Raw genomic sequence first — 20,936 nt, forward strand, 5'->3', positions numbered from 1 at the left:
GATGACTTCCTAAACATGACCATGCTAAGAATGCATGACCATAATATAATAAGATAAACATTCAGTTTAGTTAACACTGCATTTCTAGTTTGCATTTTCATTGGACGTTCAACATAAAACACTCTATTCTTTTCAAATGTAGGCCTAGGCCAGGGGTCGGCAACCTGCGGCTCTGGAGCCGCATGCGGCTCTTTAGCGCAACCCTGGTGGCTCCCTGACCGTCTTCAAAAATGTATGAAAATGAATGGGGGGATTTTTGTTTGTTAGTTTTAATATGGTTTCTGTATCAGGACAAACATTCTTAACGTTTACCAATGTTGTAAAAATGTGCATAATAAATATTAAAGTTCAACATTTCTGCGAAGATCTGATAGCCTGCGACACACGTTTCAGGGCGGCGCCGTGCCATGCAGGTGGCTGTGGTTGTAAACAAACCGGCGGGTGTCACCATGGCCATGCCATGGATCCCAAAGGGAAAAAGAGAAAGATAGCCGATGAGAATTTGAATGCAGAATGGACCGAATCATTTGCTTTCATTGCCATTACGGAAGGATTGACTGCATGTTTGCTTGCTTTGTAATGAGAAGTTGGCGAACAACAAAAAGAGAGATATTTAGAAAGACATTTTCAGGGAAGGCATGCTACATTTACAGCCGACTAACCAGTTGGGACAGAGAGAAAAAGTGCGATTGCAGTAGCCTACTTCTGGAGAAATGTTGTTGCAACCTGAGAGATATTAAAACGTGGAAAACAACGGTTCACGGATGGTGATTACACGAAGTTGAACTTAAAGCACCAGCGGAGTATAGTCACGTGGTGTGTCATTCTCTCCGAGATGCGCTGTAGGGAAACACATTTAATCATGAAAGCTCATTGTGTAGCCTCGTTGTAGCTACGTAGTCATTTTGATAGTAGGCTAATATAGATAATATACACTTACAGCCTGTGTTAGGCTACCTTCAGGCTTACATAAGGCTTTTCATTTTTTGCGGCTCCAGACAGATTTGTTTTTTGTTTTTTTGGTCCAAAATGGCTCTTTGAACATTTTGGGTTGCCGACCCCTGGCCTAGGCTATTAGTAATCTGCAGTAATAGCTTAGTCTGCAGTGCCTTTCTAACATAGGTTAGGCCTATTTATTTTTAATGGCAGAGCCCAGCTGGAAATCACTGCAGCCTCCCTTTGATGTAGAGAGCAGCAATAATTCATGTCACAAAGCAATGCAAAACTGCAGTGAATGATCTTTATTAGGCCTATTTATCTTTACAAGGACAACACCTGTACAGCAGAATCAATTTGGATTTTTGTTGTTGTTGTAGGTCTACTTTGGAAGTAAATAAACCACAGATGACATGCAAAACACATATTAGTGTTGTCAGTTAGTTAGTCAGCATTTCTTCTTGTTGCTTTCACTTCTTATGTTCTGCTGAGTGATAATGAAGTCCAGCATGAGCTTGGCTGTTGTGCGTGGTCGCTCCATCACCACAGAATGGCCACAATTGTCTAACAAGTCCACTTGACACCCGGGCAAAGTCTCAGCAATCACTGTGGCCCCCGAAACATCTACGATCTAAAACAATGAACATGAACATTTAATCAAATTAATTACAGATAGGCTAATGCACAGAATTTGTAGAAATTCATGCATTAGACATGCATTTGAAATACAGGCCTACCTGGTCTTGTTTACCCCATATGACTTGTAAAGGTGCTGTGATTAGGTGCATATGTTCATGTAAGGCTAATCGTGAGCTTTCTCCCACAAGCTCCATAAACACTGCAATGAAATTTACATTTAAGCATGTTGACATCAGTTTGAATTATAAATGGAAATGAGTACGCAATTCACTGCTGCTGCTAATGTTATGATACTATTATAGGATGGAATGTTCTGTTGTGGGATGGAATAGCTCTGTTGTGATAAATACTGATACATCACCTAATCAGTGAAATTGATTGAGTAAAATGGACAAACAATACTAACCCTCTTGATAAAAATCATTGTGGGGAGTTCTCACATCCACTAATCCTTGAAGGATCTGATGCAAAAACAAAACAAATATTAAAAAATGTATTATGAAACACAAAGTTCTTCCACATTACCACAGAGTCCATTAACACAGCACACTGGATTTTGTCATTTGGAGGATTGTTTTTAGTTTTATTCTGGACTTGAACTTGACTTGAGCTACTGGTACAGTAGCTGACAAAAAGGCTCCACCTGCTGGGGGACTTTGAATCTGACGTGAGAGCAGAGCTTGAGCATGTCCTCCATCTCCTCGGGGTTGGTGGGGATAAGGGGGATGTTGAGCGTGTAGTGGCTCTCCTCAAGGTCCTGCAAGTGGTTGTCAAATTTGGTCTCACATGGGTACTTAATGCCTGTCAAGGAAAACACAGCCGGCAGGAGTGACAGGTCACACATTTTTGACTTGTGATTTGACCCAGCCCCCTACGTTAGATAAGTAAGTGATAGAAATGTTGTCAAGGGCTTGACAGTGACAGAGTAACTGACCAGCTGGACAGATGAGGGTGATGCTGCAGACGTCAGCAGGGTACGTGGCTGCATACACCCCTGCCACATTCCCACCCATTGAAGTGCCTACTAAGTGGAATGGCTTCCTGTTAAGTCGAATGCATTCCACAAACTGCAACAAGAGAATCGGAGTTGTAATACTCTACAAAACATTTTTGTAATATAATTGCAGTAGGATGAAGAACATATGAAATTACTGATACAAAGATATGTCTATGCTGTGCAACTCAAACATATTTCATTAAGTGTATTGTTTTATCACAGTGGTCCATGCTGTTCTAATGCTTGTCTATGTTGCTTTGAGCCACACAACTAAGGCAAAGTCCTTGTATATGGAAACTTAAAGCAGGTAATTGAAACCGATTTCTTATTCCAATTTTGCACGTGCATTATTGCAATAATTTTCTACTCTTTGGTACACATATTAAACAAGGCCTACCTGCCGTATTCTCCTAACTTGACCTTGGATGGAGTAATCCTCTTTATTAGTGCGAGTGGTACCTTCATGGCCCGGCATGTCCACACAAAGTATGTGTAGGTGTTTAGGCAGATACTGCACACACAGAACAGACAGCAATACATTTACTTCGATCAAATCCTGTTCTGTCAACATGCACACCAGACGCTTGTGACCTCTGCTATCCGTGTGCTGATCAAAACATTCAACTCCAACATGTTACCAACTGTGTTGTGGACTGTCAGACCAAAAGAGAACAAAAAGGGATGGGAGGAGGGTGTGTGTGAGGGGTATTGAAATTTGTAATTTGGAGCTTAACATTGTATTGCTTTGTTTGACAAACAGTAAATTAAAAAAAAAGATAACAAAAAAGATAGACACTGGTCTCAGATATTCTGAAACCTTTAAATAGAGGCGGACAACCCGGATTCAGAAAGTTAAAGTCCTGCCATATTCTTTCTACCTGTGCACTTAACACAGATGATCATTACCTGAATGCTTATTAGGATGAGCTGGTTTATTAAATGGTTGGATCAAATACTTGGCAGGACTTTTACTTTCTGAACCTGGGATGTCCGCCTCTGCTTTCAATAAAATCTTTGAATGTATGACTGCATCTACAGTATTAGGGGGGGAAAAACACACTTTCAGGTGTCACCTTTTTGAATCCTTAAATTCTCACCTTAACCAAAGACAGCCACGTGTCCTTGTGGGCAGAGAAGCCATGCAGCATGAGAATGGAGGGCCGTAGTCCTGGTCTCCCTCTGTAGGAGAAGCAGAACCGGTACCCACCACAGTCAGCATAGCGCACCTGCAGACCCAGAGTGTGCCTCCAGTACCTGAGAAGGATGGGTGTATATGAGGGGTATCCCAAGAACATGTTTTAGCACTGACTTAACTCATGGGAAAAAGAGGTAAACATTAGTGAACCCAGACAACCTGCAGAGCAAATTCGAATTTTATGTCTGGGTTCATAAATGGAATAAAGCCATATAGGGCTCTTCTATTGGAATGTTACAACTTACTCAGGTTTGTTACTAAACCACGTACACTCTAAGAATTAGAGGTGCTTCGAGGCACTTTGGGGATTCTCCAGGAACCTTCCCATCTTTGGGGTTCTTTGAGGAACCTGCATGGCCATTGTTTGTCCGCGAGCGTGGAACATTTTGAACTGCCGTGACGGACTTTCCAACGACTTTCCATTCAACGAACAACTCAAAGGTGGGTAACATTAACGTTAGCGAGTCTATACTGCTAAACATTAACTTTTATATCTGTCAATTAATTTTAGACCCAGAAATGTCTAGTGACAACATGTCCGGGGTAGTCAGCGTCGACATGAATATTCCCATAGTCCAGCTGCTAAATCGGTTTTGGTTATCACTTATCATAGCTAGCTAGCAGCTAATCGTTCCCTGAATGCTAGCTTAGTTAACGTCAGTCATAATACACAAACATACATTTAGCCTAGGCTACTATATTCTCCTATTTTTCCCGTTTGACTAAAGATATGTTTAAAGCTGTCGTTGAAAATGACACCACAGTTTGTTTGATACTTGGGATGCCAGCACCAGCTAGCAATGTCGCCACAGTAGTTCGTACAGTCTGCTGCCTCTGCTAGTTGACAGTTACAAGTAACGTTAGCAGCTAAATGGAAACATTGTTATCATGTTGTTACATTGGACTAGTGTTGCGCAGTGTTGTCGCCACTAGGAATCCTGTTAGATTTTGATCCTTTTTTTTTATCACAATGGATTTATTTGCAAAGTGAATTATAGAATCAAAGGGGTGTAGAAATCTGACCTTTTCTTTACCTTTCATTCATTTCAGAATGAACAAATCTGTGGAACAAGAAGTGTGTGACTGGCTATCTCCCCCATGGGTCTGCTTTAAGCTGCATGTGGTGAGCTTATTGCCCTTCTATGCTTTTATCAACTATTCCTGTTTGCTTTTGTTTATGTAAAGCACACTGAATGACCTCTGTGTATGAAATGCGCAATATAAATAAAGTTGACTTGACTTGCCTTGACTTATACAACAGGACTATGGGTCAATTTATGCCAGACTTACACTTTAACATCCAGGATCGTCATGAGTCCAATATTGCTTCTAAGCAGCCGTTCTCCTTGCATAGGACCTCTCAGAACCAATCGTACTTTGCATTAAACGTGTTTTTTTTATCATTTGCAGACTGGACCGAGTAATCAGACAGCCAATGTGCAAGGAGAGGATGCAGCCAGCGTGCAAGGAGAGGATGCAGCCAGCCTCAGGTGTCACCAGGAAAAAAATGCAGGCCGAATGCCTTAAGAAACATCCCAATCTATCCATCCTGCAAGACAAAATGATCCGCACACGAGTAGAGAGGAGAAAATACTTGCAAACTCATTCAACTATGGAGGCCCTTGAAGAATATCCTGGGCTAAGATTCCCAGTTATAGTAAGTACTATAACTAACTATTCCCTCATCAGCTCTAAAATCAAATGTATCTCACATAGTATTTAATATTTGTTTTCTCTCTCTCTGTGGCTGTCTCTCTCTGTCTATCTGTGTGTGTGTGTGTGTGTGTGTGTGTGTGTGTGTGTGTGATTACAGCTCCTCACAGAATCACAAAGCCAGCTAGATGTTGACATAGACCGCAGCATCATGACAGGAATGGGTCAAATCACAAAGAAGGTCATAGAGGAATGTCAGCGGCGAGCTACTGGACAGGACCTCTTTTGCATGTATGAGGAGGCCAAATCAATGCAACATGAGGAGTGTCACAGAGGTGAGAGTTCAGGGTATCCTCTCTATTATATTAAATGCATGTGCCATGTCATCTAAGTTAATCTTATTAGTCATTCTTAAATATAATTCAATTTTACATTTGCAAATGTAAAACATACAACAATACACTGTATACATGCAAGCACTAGTGAATGAATGTACATGTGGGAAAGTTCTTTCTCTAATATATTTTGAATTTCTATTTCTCTTTTAAACAAAAGGTCTGCAAGTCATCCTGGGCACCTTGCTCCTTCCATACCTGTTCAGAGAGAACCCCAAAGCACTTTATGTGATCAATAGAAAGGTAAGGTTTGTCAATTAGCCAAAATTATGTTTGTTGCTTGTTATTGATTTCCCATTTGTAACATCTCATTGTCATTTGTATGTGTTAATGTATGCATTTATGTATGTATGTATGTATGTATGTATGTATTTATTTATTTACTTATTTATTTATTTGGTTGCTAGGATCCAGAGGTTCCAACGCCGGTACTGGTCATTACAGGGAACCCCTTCATGGAGGCTTCTTTTGCTGTTCAACTCGACTTTCAGGATGTCCTTACCCAAGAAGTTGATGAGGTCACCCAGGCTTTGGCCACCCTAATGTCTATTTATTTTGTTTTTAATATTGAATACCATAAGAGTGTAAAAAACACCCTCTGTTTCATACAAAAATACCTAATGTCAAACACACCAGAGGGAAAGATCAGCCCCACTGTAATTAAAATGGCCAATTATTTATTTTCTTAATTTGTTTTGTATTGGTCGAAATATATATATCTTTGAGGATATAATGCAAAAAAAAAAGAGTCACACACACACACACACACACACACACACACACACACACACACTCAGAGTTTGACTCTTTGCTCTGCTGTCTCCTTTAGGTAGTAGGTAGTGTTTATTATTAATTATTTATTTATTTTGTTTGTTTATTTTGTAATTATTATTATTATTGTAGGCTATGTATTTATTAATGTATTAACTTTATTCATTCATTCATTCATTCAATTATTTATTCATTCATTTATGTATTTATGTGCCAGGATCCAGAGAATACTTGTTAAATTATTTAATAAAATCTGTGGAAAACATTCCTTTGTTGTCAGTATTGTCAATAATAATAATAATAATAATAATAATAATAATAAACATAAACATGCATGATAACAACATGCATGATAAAAGGCCTAGTAGTAATAATAAGGCCTAATAATTGAAGGGTTCCTTGAAGAACCTTTCATGAAGGATCCCTGAGGAACCCCTGTGAGCTGAAAAGGTTCCCCCACAGTGGCAATGGTGAGGAACCCCAAAAGGTTCCTCGAGGCTCCTCTAATTCTTAGAGTGTATGTTGAATACCCCACAAATATCAAAGAACCAAGTAAATAAACAAGATGTTTTCTTACTTTATGATGCCAGATTAATGTGTCTACAACGTAGAAAACCTGCTCACCAGTAGTACACTTTGATAAGAGAAGATGGCCAGAGGAGAAAAGAGGCCATGAAAAGAAGGAGAGGAATTGCCATGGTCCCCAGCGCAACGGCAAACATATTCATCACATCCAGGTCCATCTTGGCCAGCGGATCCTTTCGGAGGGTTAACTAATTCAAAGAGAGCTCAAGTGTGAGGCAAAAACAAAGCGATTATTTCATGAGATCATTTCCTTTGAAAGGGTGTTTTCAGAAGAACAGCAGAGCGAAGTTTTGGAATTGAGTAAGGACGGAATCTGTTAGTTAGTGGAATAGTCAGAGTTCTCCTGGACATTGACTAAAACTAGGCTGCTGTTAAAACAGAAAACTATGCATAGGGTCATGAAATTCATCAATGAACATTGCTGAAGTCAGAGGTGGGCATAAATACTGTACATCAAAACTATTTTGTTACAGTCTTGTAGCACTTGACACACCATACTTGACAATTCAAGCTCCTGAAGTGAGTACTTTTTAATTTTATGATGATAAAACAGACAAGATAAATCAAACGCTTTTAAGTTGTATACAGGGTGAAAATTGGCACAAACAAAAAAAATGGGTTTACACCCTGTGTTGTCCTCGCTGAAGGGTGATAAATTTGACCCTCTGTTGACTTTTCTTTTATGTTTTCAACTTCAGACATGTCCTGAAGGGATAGTATGCCACGTTATTACCCCTTTAAATTGGGCACAATGTGGCATACTACAGCAAGAAAAAGGAAAAAACGGGTTTACATTTCATGCTGTCCTTCCAAAAGGGTAATGGAATTTTTATGGACAAATCGCTATTTAGGTCAACTTTAGAGCTGAATATAGGGAATTGCCTGACATCCTCCCTATTCATATTGAGTAATCCCTAGGCAACAACGCACAGCAAAGAAAAAAACTTTATTGAACAAAACCAGATTCTGGCCTTTGGCTCCCGGACTATGATGATCTATGGACTTTTGGGCCTCCACCGTGGACTTCAAGGCAGCGCTGCCTGGAAGGCGCTAGTCAAGGGTTAAGGTTAGGATTAGGTGCCTTGAAGTCGACGGTGGGGGCCCAAAAGATCATCAAGTGACTATGATAAGCATAGCCAATTGTCATCATGGTTATATAATTAACTGAGTGGTGAAATTTGCCTTATTTGAGTATTTGAAATACTCTAAATGTAATCCCTCAAAGAAATTACATTTTTTTCTAATCCTGCAAAATTCAAATGATAAAATATGCTTAAGTAATTAAATAGATATTTCAAATACATCTAATTAAAATACTGCCCATGTGCGGCTAAAATAGACCATCAAGATTACAGGAGTGTTGACAGTGTTTCCCCATAAACAACTAGAACTGAATAAATGACGTGTGTCGATTTCAATGCAAGAAAATCTTATGAAATTAAAAGTTATTTCCTGTAATGATAAGGCCACTTACTTTGGTGCTATGCAGTCAGGTTTTGCCTGTTGGAGAACCCTTGCAACATCCAAATTCCACCAATAATCTGAACAATTAGCTAAATTCAATTATCCAGGCCCTGGTTAAATCTCACTTGGTCATCAACCCATCTTCTATATACAAATGTTGCACACCAAACTACGAAATGAACGCTGCAAATGAGAAGTAACTTCTGTTGCCCATTCACTCATAACATGCAGCTCACTGAGCTGGACATTTCGATTAATACGTCAATTCGATTGAAAAGCACAGTGGAGTGGAACGACCTCATTTTGCTGACATTTAAAGAGACCTTACCAGACATACTGTTTTGTGCACTGCTAAAGCACAACAGAAATGTATAAATGAAAATGTTGATGCTACAACGCTAGATAAATATTTTCAATGGTAGATAGTGATTCTGTATGAATTTAAAAATGCCATAGTAATTCAGAACTCCCATTTTGAAATCCTTGAGTCACTTGCTGGTCCAGCTCTATTAGACTATAAACCACAGATCCGATGTGGATTTGTTTTCAAGATCATACTATACTCAATCTGTCAAAATTTTGTTTGAAGCAGGATAACAGCAACTCAACTGATTCAAGAAGGTAAAAGAACACCTAAAACCTACCCTAGGGCCTAGGTGAGATCTGTTATAATTCGGTATGACAACAAATCAGTGGTCTGACAAACATGTAACATTAATAACCTTTATTGCCATATTTAATTCATAAATCAAAGTCATTACATTTACTTGTAAGTAAACTAATATGCACTGATGGGAGGACAAAACCCTTTTTTAACAAAAACAGATGCACCATACCATAATCTTTAAAACACACAATGTCAACTGACTGATTGAAGTCAAACTTTCACCTCCATTTCATCAGGTGCAACCATAATCTCATCAGTTGCCTTCAAAGGATGTGCTTTCATGTTTGTAATTCAAGAACGAATAAAAAGGGGAAAATAAAGCAATTTTCAAGACGTCTAACAGGAGACCAATACTGAGGTATTCATACAGTGTATGGAAGATTCCTTTTAAGTTGAGACTGCATACTTAACTTGAATACATTTTAGGAATACTTAAAACAGATTTAACCCTTCATGTTCAGTGTCAAATTGAGACCTCAAAAAACACAAACTAATATGTGAAATGCTGAGTAGCTCTCGACAACCACACTGGTGAGTACTCCAGGCGGACGGTAAATAGCTGGGAATGCGCTAAGAGGAGAAGTTAAGACTGTAGTGATTATAGCATTAAGTACAGAGCTGATCATTAGAATGAAAATGATGGTATAAAGTGCTTACATCCTATACATTCACATTTGGGCAATGATCACTTGGTTGCTACTTGCACGAGGATTCAAATAGCTCATGTATAGGGGGGAGGGGGCAGGCAAAGAAAAGGTTTCTCTACAAAGTTTAAAGTCTTTAAGACTGCAGTATTTGCCTCTTTGATCATCTATTGCTATTGTAATATCTAGAACACTGCTGTAGCCACAACCACTTTCCCTTGGCAATTGCTCTGATCAATTCACAGAGATGAATAACACTTCTACTACTCATCTTAAAAAAATACTATTTGAAAAACAAGAGCAACCCCTCCTTGCAACTCAATAAAAGACAAGGAATGTGCACCATGAAGTGATAAATACTGTTAATGCATTTCTTAAATCTGATACTATTTACAATATTTATTGTCATTTCAATATAAGGCCTTTTTCAAAGTAACTAACTGGGAAATCTGTGTCTGTCTGTATCTGTATCTGTATCTGTGTGTCCGTATCTGTGTGTGTGTCTGTGTGTATGAAATGAGGTCTGAGGCAGGTGGGGAAATTAGCCAGGAGTATATTTGGGTACAAGCACACCATGTAATGACTGAGGCTCAAGACGAGATCTTCACTACAGCAACCGCCGTCACGGTTACCAGCACTGCAGCGACAGGCGCCCACCGCATCCATTTGCCCTGCAACAGCAAAGACGAGACAGAGATGACATGCTTGAGTCAGCAATATCTGACCTATCAGAGCAGGTTAACAGCCCCTGATATGCACAGGCAGCGACAGAGGCCGGAGGGGTGGGGGGCGGCGAGAGGGAGAGAGAGAGCGAGAGAGCAAGGAGAGAAAAGGAGAGAGAAAAGGAGAGAGAGGGAGAGAGAAGGAGAAATGCAGACAGTGGCAAACATCACAGATACAAAACGGGAAAGGACAAGAAGGGAAAGAGAATGAGCTCAGAATGGAAGAGAGCGCGCACACACTGCCCAAAATACATTTTGTTAGATAACAGCAAGACAAAGAGTTAATGATTAGTAGAAGCCCCAGACACACAGATCTTCACAAAATGTTTTCGCAGAGCGCCTTGGCCAGGGACAAGAAACAAAGCAGAGTCTTGGAATTAGAGGCACTGTGCTGGAAGAGAATGGCGAGGCTGATGCAGACACAGGGACTCGGGATGGGGGGAGGGGGGAGTCACGGGGTCAGGGGGTGAAAGACAGTACAGGATCTCTGTGTACCTTTCTACCAAAACTGGCCGAAGCACCAATACAGCAAAGCCAGGACAAGGCCGATGATTACGGCTAGGATAGGCTGCAATAAGGACAGCTAAAGGAGGGAAGGGATAGTACACACACACAAAAAAAAAATCAATGAAAAAGGGGGAAACAAACTGGACATGAGTGGATATGGCAGGACTATCCTATGGGAGGGGGATGGAGGGTACACTCTCGTATCTGCACAGAACAACAACAGAGCTGAGTGGATTCAGCAGTTAATACACTGCTAAGCAGAGGGAACACAAAAACAATTGTGTGTGTGTGTGTGTGTGTGTGTGTGTGAGTATGAGTGAGAGAGAGAGATGGAGGGAGGGAAAGAGGGGGAAAGAGGGAGAAAGAGAGAGAGAGAGAGAGAGATGGAGGGAGAAAGAGAGCTAGAGAGAGAGAGAATGAGAGATGGAGGGAGAAAGAGAGCTAGAGAGAGAGAGAGAATGAGTGTGTGTGTGTGTGTGTGTGTGTGCATGTGTAGTGGAGGGGAAAATGCTCTTTCTGAGCAGCACATCACACAGAAAAGAGTTTAAAAGAGACCACAAGATTCTTCTAACACAGTTAGTACAACAGTAATTGTATTGCATGGCCTCTGCCCAAACTGTTCCTGTTGTGTGGTCTTTGGGCGAGCCCTACCTGATTTCCCTTCTCCTGCAGCGTCTTCAGGCTGGCTTGGCACTGCAGCAGCTCGTCCACCGCCGACTGCTTCTCCAGCTCCACGCTCTCGCTTTTCTCCCTCAGCTCGGACAGCTCCGACTGGGTGACCTCATACTGCAGCAGGGCAGAGGGGGCCGGGGACACAGCACAGCACAGCACAGCACAGCTCAGTCAAGCAGCAGGCTTACAAACACACACACACACACACGCATACACACGTCATGTCTGTGAGAGCAACAGTGGGCAGAGAATGGTTTGTCTTTCTTGTTTTGCTTTTGTTTACAGTTTTGTAAAAACATGTAACTGCCACACCAAAGACAAAAATAAACAAATCAACATTATTGTGTTGTATAAGCAAAAAAACCCTATGATCAAACAATAATGTATCAAATGTTTCTACCAGCTCTCTCGACTCAAGGCTTGAACAGGAACCTCAGTCCACACTAGAACAATCACTATGGCAACAGGGGCAACAATAAACCTCCTCGTGGGAAGACACCTTTGAAACCTTGGTCACTTCAGTCTGGCCCGGCCGGGCACTTTACCTCCTTCTGTAGGTCTTTGGTCCGGTTGTTGCTCTGCTCCAGCTGGGCCTGCATCTTGCTGGTGTCCTTCTGGTGCTGCTCCTGCATGGCGGCCAGCCTCTGCTCCATGTCGGCCTGGCTCTTCTGCAGGGCCTTCAGGCTGCTGCTCAGCGTGCCGTTCTCCTTCTTCGCACTGCAAAGAGTTCAGCAGGGCACCTCACTCTCACTGGGCTACTGCGTTGTGGAAAACTACATTCCGTCATCATTTCCAACTGTCTTTTAGCTCTGGTGGTTGTCACATGACAGCATGTTAAGGAGATGCTGTTCTGGTTGTAGTGGGTGGATAATACATTCCCTTTTACATCATTGGCACAAACTGTGCTTTAGCTATACGTGTTGTTGTTGGTGTGTTCATTAGAACTTTAAACAGTCAGCCTGCTGAAATAATTACAAAACCCTGTGTCTGAGCAGCTTATTTTGTCAAAGCAAGTGGACAACAGTCATGTAGACAACCTATAAAACACATTTTTGGCAGAAAAAGAAAACCAAAAATACTTCTACTCCCAAATAGAGGAAACATTTCACATTTTACTACAGCAACAGTCTGTGACTGTGTTTCTCCGAAGAGAGAAGAGAAGAGACGACAAAACATTCCACATTTTACTGCATAAACAGTCTGGTTGGCTGCTGAGGACTGTCTCCCTGCACGCGTGCGCGCGCATGTGTGTGTGCATGTCAGAGAGAGACTGAGTGTGTGTGGGTGTGTGAAAGTGTGTGTTTGTTAGTGTGTGTGTGTGTGTGAGAAAGTGTGTTGGTGTGTGTGTGAGAGTGTGTGTGTGTGTGCGTGTGTGGCGAGCCAACCTGTCCAGGTCCTTCTCCAGCTGCTGCTGCCTCCTGTGGTGCTGGTCCTTCTCGGAGCGCAGCGCGCCACACTCGCTCTGCAGGCCGGCCCGCTCCCGCTGGTGCTGCTCCTGCAGCAGCTGCTTCTCCGAGCGCAGGGACGCACACTCCCGCTGCAGCTTCTCCAGCTCGCTGGCTGTCAGGCAGACACACACACACACACACACACACACACACACACACACACACACACACACACACACACACACACACACACACACACACACACACACACACACACACACACACACACACACACACACACACACACACACACACACACACACACACACACACACTTAAAAATTGTAGTTCATACATAAACACATGAAATAAATATGCACAAATGTACATACCTTCTCTTGTCTGTTCAAACATCATGCACTAACTATACAGCAAAATCAAAAATACTTTTGTTTTGACTTGTTTACTATACTTTACACTCTGTAATACTAGTAGGCAACGCAAACTACTTTTTCTTTTGCATATCACATCACATACGTCAGCCAGCCACTTCCAATCGTGTTTATGAGCTCTATCATGAGATCCCCCCCAGAGCAATCAGGAAGTAATCACTGTTGGTATGGAAAGAATAAACAGCAGTGACTTGCTGTGCCAGTGGGGAAGAATCAATACCATCTCATCAATGTGGCCTATTTGTGGCCAATGTGCCTTGAACCTGGTAGGGTTTTCCATGCCTGCGTATCTGAAGTGTGCCTCGGATGACTGTGCAGTTTTTACACGAGTGACTGCTTTATGAGGCAGCCAAGTCCATTTGGTTTACCAGAGACCGCTCATCATCGATTTGAAACGGCATCTGAATACACTCATTTTAGGTTATCAAAACCTATACCAAACCTATGATTTAATTAAGGAAATAAATGGCGCTATTGTGCTTTAGTGATGTGATTCAAAATTCCATAATCTATGAAAATATGTATAAGGGGACTCCTTGCCATATGGTTTCTTGCCTTGTCTGATGCTTAAAACAATATGCCACACAGCTTTCTGTGCAGGCCACAGTTTTTCCAACCTGGATTACTGCAATGCAATGTTTGCTGGCCTACCTTCTTCTTAAGTGAGACCACTGCAGACGCAGCAGCATGTCTAGTCTAATAAATCAAAGATACATGTAGCTCCTCTGTTAGTTACTCCTTCATTGCCTTCCTATAGCAGTCAAAATTAAATTCAAATATTTCACTCTGGCCTAAGGGGCACTTAGTGGATCTGAAAAATCTGAAAGCTGGATCTAGACCATTTATCATTTAAAATTCTATGGTCCAGCTTTATACCACCTCTCGCCCACTGGGGTCCTGTGATGAGTGCTGACCTTCTACCAATGCTAAGAGGTCACGGTCAAGACTGTGTTGGTGGAATGATTTACCTAATTTATGCTTTTCGTTCTAGCAACAGTTTGTGATTTTTCAAAAACCTAGATAAATAGTTCTCCTTGCAGTGTCACGGTTTGTGTGTGTTTACGGCTGTCGCTATTGTTATTATTCTGTTAAAACTGTTCAGTCTATAACTATTATTAGTATTCTTATGCAGGCTATGTGACTTCTTTGACGATAATATTCTTAAAGCGTCTGCCAATAACTAACCATAACACCAGTCTGCCCTGAAGCTGGAGGAAAGATAACCTGCACAAAGCCACTATAGTACCATTCCCAGCCCTGTGCTTCCTGGGTTATGTAGTTAGGTCTGAGGCAGAGAGTAGTGTGTGCACCTTGCTGTTTGACTGCCTTGTCTTTCTGCTGGTTCTGTTGCTGGTGGCTGGCCTGGAGGCTGTCGATCTCGCGCTCGTACTTGGCCGCGGCCTTCCTCCACTTCTCCAGCTCCGTGGAGACGGTCTCCAGGTTGCCCCTGAGCGTGGCGATCTCGCGCTCGCGCTGCGCGCCGGACGCCTCCAGGGTCTTGCGCAGGCTCTGCGCCTCCTCCTGGGCCGTGTGCACTTCCTGGCGCATGCTGAAGATGGCGCTGTCCCGCTGCTCACGCATTGTCTCCATGTCCTCCTGCACGATCTGCAGCTGGGCTGCGCGCGCACGCACACACACACACACACACACACACACGCAGGGAAAGGGCATAAGTGGACGCCATCGCATCACAGCATGAACACAGGCAACTGTCTGTAATTGATTGGACATTTTGATGAAGAAACACACTTACACTGCAGGACCTTAACCTGCTTGGCCGACTGCTCGATCTGCTGTTTGCCAGCCTTCTTCTCCTCCTCTAACAGACCTGTGACACATTCATACAAAGCAGTATGATTTTAAATACTACAGCTCTGTCTGACTGACTCAGGAATTTTCTGAAATTATCACATTCATCAGGCCAAGGGAGCATTGCCGTCTGCCATTATGAGTAATGTACTACTTGTACTACTAATGTATCACTTTAATCATAACATTGTATTGCTGCCCTTATTAGAGATTAACTGGTCTATATCTAAAATGCATCCTAGCAGGATGGGGGATGGGAGGAAACTATACTATAGCCCCAGACCTTGTAAATCCAAACATTTCTGTTTGTCCACGTTGGCTTTTGCCTGGATGTCCTGCAGCTCCTTGGTCAGATGTTTAATGACCTTCTCAGTGTCTGTGGACTCCACATCTGCAAAGAGACACACGCATTTAACGCAACATTAACAGTGTATCATGTTTCATTACAAAGAAGAGCTAAAGTGCCGACCTTAAGCCTTCAGTCCATCATTTCAGCTGAGGAACTTATTAATATTGATTATGCTCATTTTTCTATCCTTCGGTGAAAACGTGAGTCAGGATAAATTTAGAGAGGGAAGGAAGAAGGGAGAGAAAGCTAATTTCCCCAGAGATAAAAAAAAAAGTCAGTACACTGCAAAAAATGAACATTTCATCCCAAAAGATATGACAAAAACAGTATGTCTACTAAAAAGTAGGACCCTTTCTTAACAATGAGGCAAAGGCACACCACCACTAGCACTGTGTTTGCTGGAGACGGTAGATTATATAATGTCATCACGTGACCACTACGTAGCCCAAGCACAGTGCTCAATGCACCGGGTAAAAGAAAACCGAGGATGCAAACACACATCTCTATCCTCAGAAACACGCATCACTATCCTCAGAAACACACATCACTATCCTCAGAAACACGCATCACTATCCTCAGAAACACACATCTCTATCCTCAAAAACACACATCACTATCCTTAGAACACAATCTTCCTCACAGCTTCAACTAAACCAGAAAAGGTCGGAAATGAATGTGGAGGTGAAAGTTGTACATCTTTACATCTTCAACAAAGTTGTACATGCAGCTCCAGAAAATCTACAGGCCGTTCCTCTAAATAGAGCGGCATGAAAAACAGGCCACTGTGCTGAGTGCTAAAATATGCATGACTTCAGCTCGACTTACTGCGGACAGGGTGCCATAAATGGTGAAAGTACACTTCTTGGAGGAGAAACTGATTTCCCCCCTTTAATCAATCACCCTCCCTGACTCATAGGATTTTGTGTGCATGAGGTCTAAGTGATTACGGGCAAAAGCCAGATGTGCTGGGCTGGCCTAGCCTTCACAAATGTCCGCAAATGCCAATTAAAGACGAAATGCTTCCTAGATTCATAACATCCTAGTTGATATAAAAAGCCCCAGAGCTACCTACAGTACGTGCTCTAGTTCAGGCTTCTGACCCCACTTCCGCAAGAGGACCGGCAGGAACGTTATGTCCTAATTTAGCTTTGTGCGTGTGCGCGAGATGGAAAGAGAGCAAAAGAAGTGCAGAGAAACAGATAGGGGAAGAGAAAGAGAGAGGGAGGAGAGAAAGAGAGGGAGAAGAAAGGACGAGCGAGGCCTACGTCAGATGATGTTATACATGGCAACAAAGATGGCGACAGAGCATACATGATCTCTGACACACATCTTCACTGGCAACATCTTGGGACCAAAATATGAATAAATAACATGCACGGTCCACACACAAGTGCTTCCGGGTCATAGGCAGACCTCGGTCACGCATCAATGACGATGCTTACATAAAACAAAGGGGGAGAGAGGCTACTACTGTTCTCAGAGGACAAAGTGTTCTATTCATTTTGTCAGCGCTGCTCGTCTCAACTGCCTCCGGCTTCAAGTCACACCCACACAGCATCTCTGTATTCAGTGTGACGCCTTCTCAGATTTAAATCGCACAGAGGTGTGTGTGTGTGTGTGTGTGTGTGTGTGCGTGTGTGTTCATGGTGCAGAAACAACATTTGTTGTGACTGTGCATTCAGGCAATGAATGAAAATACAAAGTTCTGGTATTTGGTGGGGTGTATAAACAACATCAGTCATACATTCATTCATTTATGAGGACACATTTTTACTCCTTAAGAAATTCAGCAAACTGCTCTCTAAACCCTTCACAGAACTACACACAAACACAACCTCTTTTTTACCTTATATAGCCACTGTAACTCTCACTCTTTCACCCAACAATGCCTTTGCTGCCTGTGATTCTCCAGTTCAGCGAGTCCAAATGTTACTCATGTAACAACTCAGGCATTGCCAGACTTATTCTGCATGCAATTAAATGCTGCAACAAACACACAAGTGTTACCTTTAATGAGAGAGACTTTGTTCAGAGGCTCAGACAGTCCTTTGTCATCCATTGGTCCCTCTGCAAACCAACCAAGAGAAGAAAAAGTAAATAAAGCTGACCTGCGAACAACATTGCCTGTGGCTGTAAACCTGAACCAGTACCACTGATGTTAATGGGCATGACCTCTGAAATACCCATCAGCTCATATGCAGCCACCATAGATATGACATTGAACACTAATTCAAGGGAATCAGTTGTCATTATGCTGCGCTTAATACTGTTTGAATCAAATAGCAGTTAAGCACAACACCGTATGTTCACTGAGATAAGTACCATATTAAAACACTGAATAAGGCACATTTATAATCCATGAGTGTTCTTAATCTCTGCTGAAATATTGTTAAAAAGAAAAACAGAAAAAAGCAAGACATGTCTAAATAGACAAAACATCTTACCTGTAGTCCCTACTCACAGATACAATCCTTACTGAGTCTGAAAGAGCGTGCTACTCAATTCTTTTCCTTGTAGTTGATTTTCTGATGAGAAATGGGAGATACCATTTACAGGGGTGGTACAAATATAGCTCCCACTGCCCCGAGCGACGACAATGGCATACAAGCGAAGGAGGAGAGGGGGGTTGGAAAAGACCATCTGGCTTGAGAGAGCATTTTAAAAGGTTGATGCTTAAGCTTATTCAATTGGGCACACATTGAATTATGTATTCTGTTAATTAGCTTCAAAACCATCCTTCCGCCTCTCTGTCTGTCTGCCTGTCGATCATCCCTCATCTTCCCTCCTCTGCTCACACTACCCAGTATGAGTCCTGGTGTACACATGGTTAGGCATCCATACTCGGCAGAGAACGGAGGCTGCAGCTGCGTGCCTCAACAGTCACAGCTTTTGTTTAGAGGTCAGGGCTGATGATGCTGATGTAAACCGCACAGGGAAAACAACAATAGCAAGCATTATGTGTATGTGTGTGTGTGTGTGTGTGTGTGTAACTAGAACACTGCCTCTTCTTTCTACATTTGGGAATAAGCTCTGTGACATGCCAATTCCCTATGCGAGAGGGATATGGGATAAAAGTGACAGTACTGTTATGCAATAATTCATGAAGTAATGACATAACATGAGCATCGGTCTTGGAATGTTTTCAGTGGTCAACAGTATGAGAATTAGACAGGCAGGGTAACATATCACACCACAATCCACATGAAATATTTGGTAAATACTAAAGGGAATTAAGGAAAACATTTTAATTTACAATGTTCATTTTATATCACATCTCAAAGATATAGGCTTTCCAAATCGGTTTGGTTATGATCACAAGTCAGTGATATGGCACGAAAAAATAAAACAAAACATTCACACTACCATGTCACATGTCACCAACATCATAGGATATGAACATTAGCTGCTAAGCCTCCAACACCAAACAACCAAAATGTGAAAGACTGCAATGAAGGATTCCGTACAGACATCTTTTATCAGTTCCATAAATAATGCGTGAACCAGGTCAGTTAAATTAATTTCTGGTTAAAAATCTATGGGGACTGATGTCTGCTTGATGAGATTTGGGAGGTGCATTTATATTAAGACTTGAGTGGTGTGGCTAAAAATACGCCTAAAATTAGGCAACAGTTTGTAGGTAAGCTAACTCTTAAAAACAAAGGGTTGTCACCAACTTATCTTTGTAGCAGTAACCGTTGGCTAGAAATAGGACTCACGGACTCTGCTAACGTTAAAAATAGATAGCTGATTCTGGATGATCTTTGTTTTAAAATTGTTTCATAATACAGGAAACAGCCTCGTAGTAACAAGACTATTCTTAATCACTGGCTTGTTTGCAGTGTGCAACCCAACTCAGGAAATCTCAAAGGTAGTTTTACCTAGCTAGCCAGCTTCTAGCAGCTAGCTAACAAATGTTTGTTACCTGTGGAGTTATGCTAATGCAGGTTGAGAGCGCCTGTCACCATCGTCGAATACTTACTACTTATACCCATCAATGTCTTAACAGAATAAATGGTCAACTCAGGCAAATCTGTTTAAATAAAAAGTAACCAATGAGTTAGCTGGCGAGCTGCCTGCCATTCGTATATTAGCATAGCAAACCCCACCTGTGTAACGTTATGTTAATTCATTATTACCAATGAGTCTTGACGTTACCAGTTTAGCTAAATGGACAGCTAGCTGACCGTTACCACTTCCAGAAATGCAGCATAGCAGTTTTTGTAAAATGCAAATAACTGCTTAGCATACCATAGTTTCTATACCTGTTATTGTGCATTCAGATGCACTCTTATAAATGTATTTATCTGACAAGTTATTGGCGTTATTGAAATTGGTTTTCTCACCTGAAATATTGGTCCCTTGTGGTGGCTATCATGGGTTTGACATGAGGTGAACGATTTTATCTGATTGATGTCTGGGGAGCCCCCGTGTGGTTACCGCCGACAGTACATGCTCCATTCAAAAAGGGGAAAAAGCTCAACCCAATCTTGGGCCTTGCTTTGATTTATACATTACAGTCCATGGCGAACTAGAGGCCATCCAGCTCATAATGAATCAGAATTAGGCTATATATGGTAGGTACTGTAATACATTTTATATGGTAAACCCACATCCTTTTTGCGCGCGCACACACACACACACACACACACACACACACACACACACACAGAGAGAGAGAGAGACACACACGCACACACACACTCTCTCTCTCCCAATTAATTTCTTTCCCAATGCAATATAATGATGGTATTCAATATAGCCTATTTTATCAATATATTTCAAAAGCTAGTCGGGATTCTGCTGGGACTTGCAAGAAAAGATCAATAAATAATCTGGGGTGGCTGCCCTGAGAAGAAGAGGTATATTGGAGGGTGTTGGGTGAGGTCCGACAGGTAAACTGTCACAGCATGAGGGCGCTAGTCTGTCTGCCTGCTGGCAGGTGTGAGGAGAGAGCAGATGGCAGAGAGGGCAGTGGGAAAAATCAGTGCCAGGAGGTCGCTTTAAGGAGACCATAATCAGAGGGCTTTGGGTGCAGCAAAAGAACGGCATCAGGTGGCTAAACTGAGCAAGCTTTTGTGGTCGAGAGCACTT

The 20,936-nt window shown here is 42.0% G+C and overlaps 3 protein-coding genes across 4 annotated transcripts; 1 reads left to right on the top strand and 2 right to left on the bottom strand.

Annotated features, from left to right (window-relative positions):
- Positions 1 to 1,384: 1,384 nt before the first annotated feature.
- Positions 1,385 to 7,329, bottom strand: abhd6b (abhydrolase domain containing 6, acylglycerol lipase b). Its single transcript, XM_062540196.1, has 8 exons — positions 7,211 to 7,329; positions 3,670 to 3,826; positions 2,970 to 3,083; positions 2,510 to 2,642; positions 2,219 to 2,376; positions 1,982 to 2,036; positions 1,674 to 1,774; positions 1,385 to 1,567 (listed from the first exon to the last, which is right to left on the bottom strand). Exons 1-8 carry the CDS (start codon positions 7,327 to 7,329, stop codon positions 1,385 to 1,387), a joined length of 1,020 nt encoding a protein of 339 aa, XP_062396180.1.
- Positions 5,156 to 6,504, top strand: LOC134086951 (uncharacterized). Its single transcript, XM_062540146.1, has 4 exons — positions 5,156 to 5,424; positions 5,581 to 5,755; positions 5,976 to 6,058; positions 6,223 to 6,504. The coding sequence occupies exons 1-4, from the start codon at positions 5,203 to 5,205 to the stop codon at positions 6,502 to 6,504; spliced, it is 762 nt and encodes a 253-aa protein (XP_062396130.1). The 5' UTR covers positions 5,156 to 5,202.
- A 2,015-nt stretch (positions 7,330 to 9,344) lies between the features above and the next one.
- On the bottom strand, positions 9,345 to 20,244 carry slmapb (sarcolemma associated protein b). 2 transcript variants are annotated; one of them, XM_062540667.1, is made up of 11 exons: positions 20,189 to 20,244; positions 18,290 to 18,370; positions 17,853 to 17,912; positions 15,780 to 15,887; positions 15,441 to 15,515; positions 14,998 to 15,303; positions 13,233 to 13,407; positions 12,393 to 12,564; positions 11,827 to 11,961; positions 11,164 to 11,251; positions 9,345 to 10,617 (listed from the first exon to the last, which is right to left on the bottom strand). In XM_062540667.1, the coding sequence occupies exons 3-10, from the start codon at positions 17,902 to 17,904 to the stop codon at positions 11,168 to 11,170; spliced, it is 1,107 nt and encodes a 368-aa protein (XP_062396651.1). In that variant the 5' UTR covers positions 17,905 to 17,912; positions 18,290 to 18,370; positions 20,189 to 20,244; the 3' UTR covers positions 9,345 to 10,617; positions 11,164 to 11,167. The 2 variants fall into 2 exon arrangements, with proteins under 2 accessions (XP_062396651.1, XP_062396652.1); XM_062540668.1 differs by lacking the exon at positions 11,164 to 11,251.
- Between the last annotated feature and the right edge of the window lie 692 nt (positions 20,245 to 20,936).

This window comes from Sardina pilchardus, chromosome 7, assembly GCF_963854185.1.
Source record: "Sardina pilchardus chromosome 7, fSarPil1.1, whole genome shotgun sequence".
NCBI lineage: Eukaryota > Metazoa > Chordata > Actinopteri > Clupeiformes > Clupeidae > Sardina > Sardina pilchardus.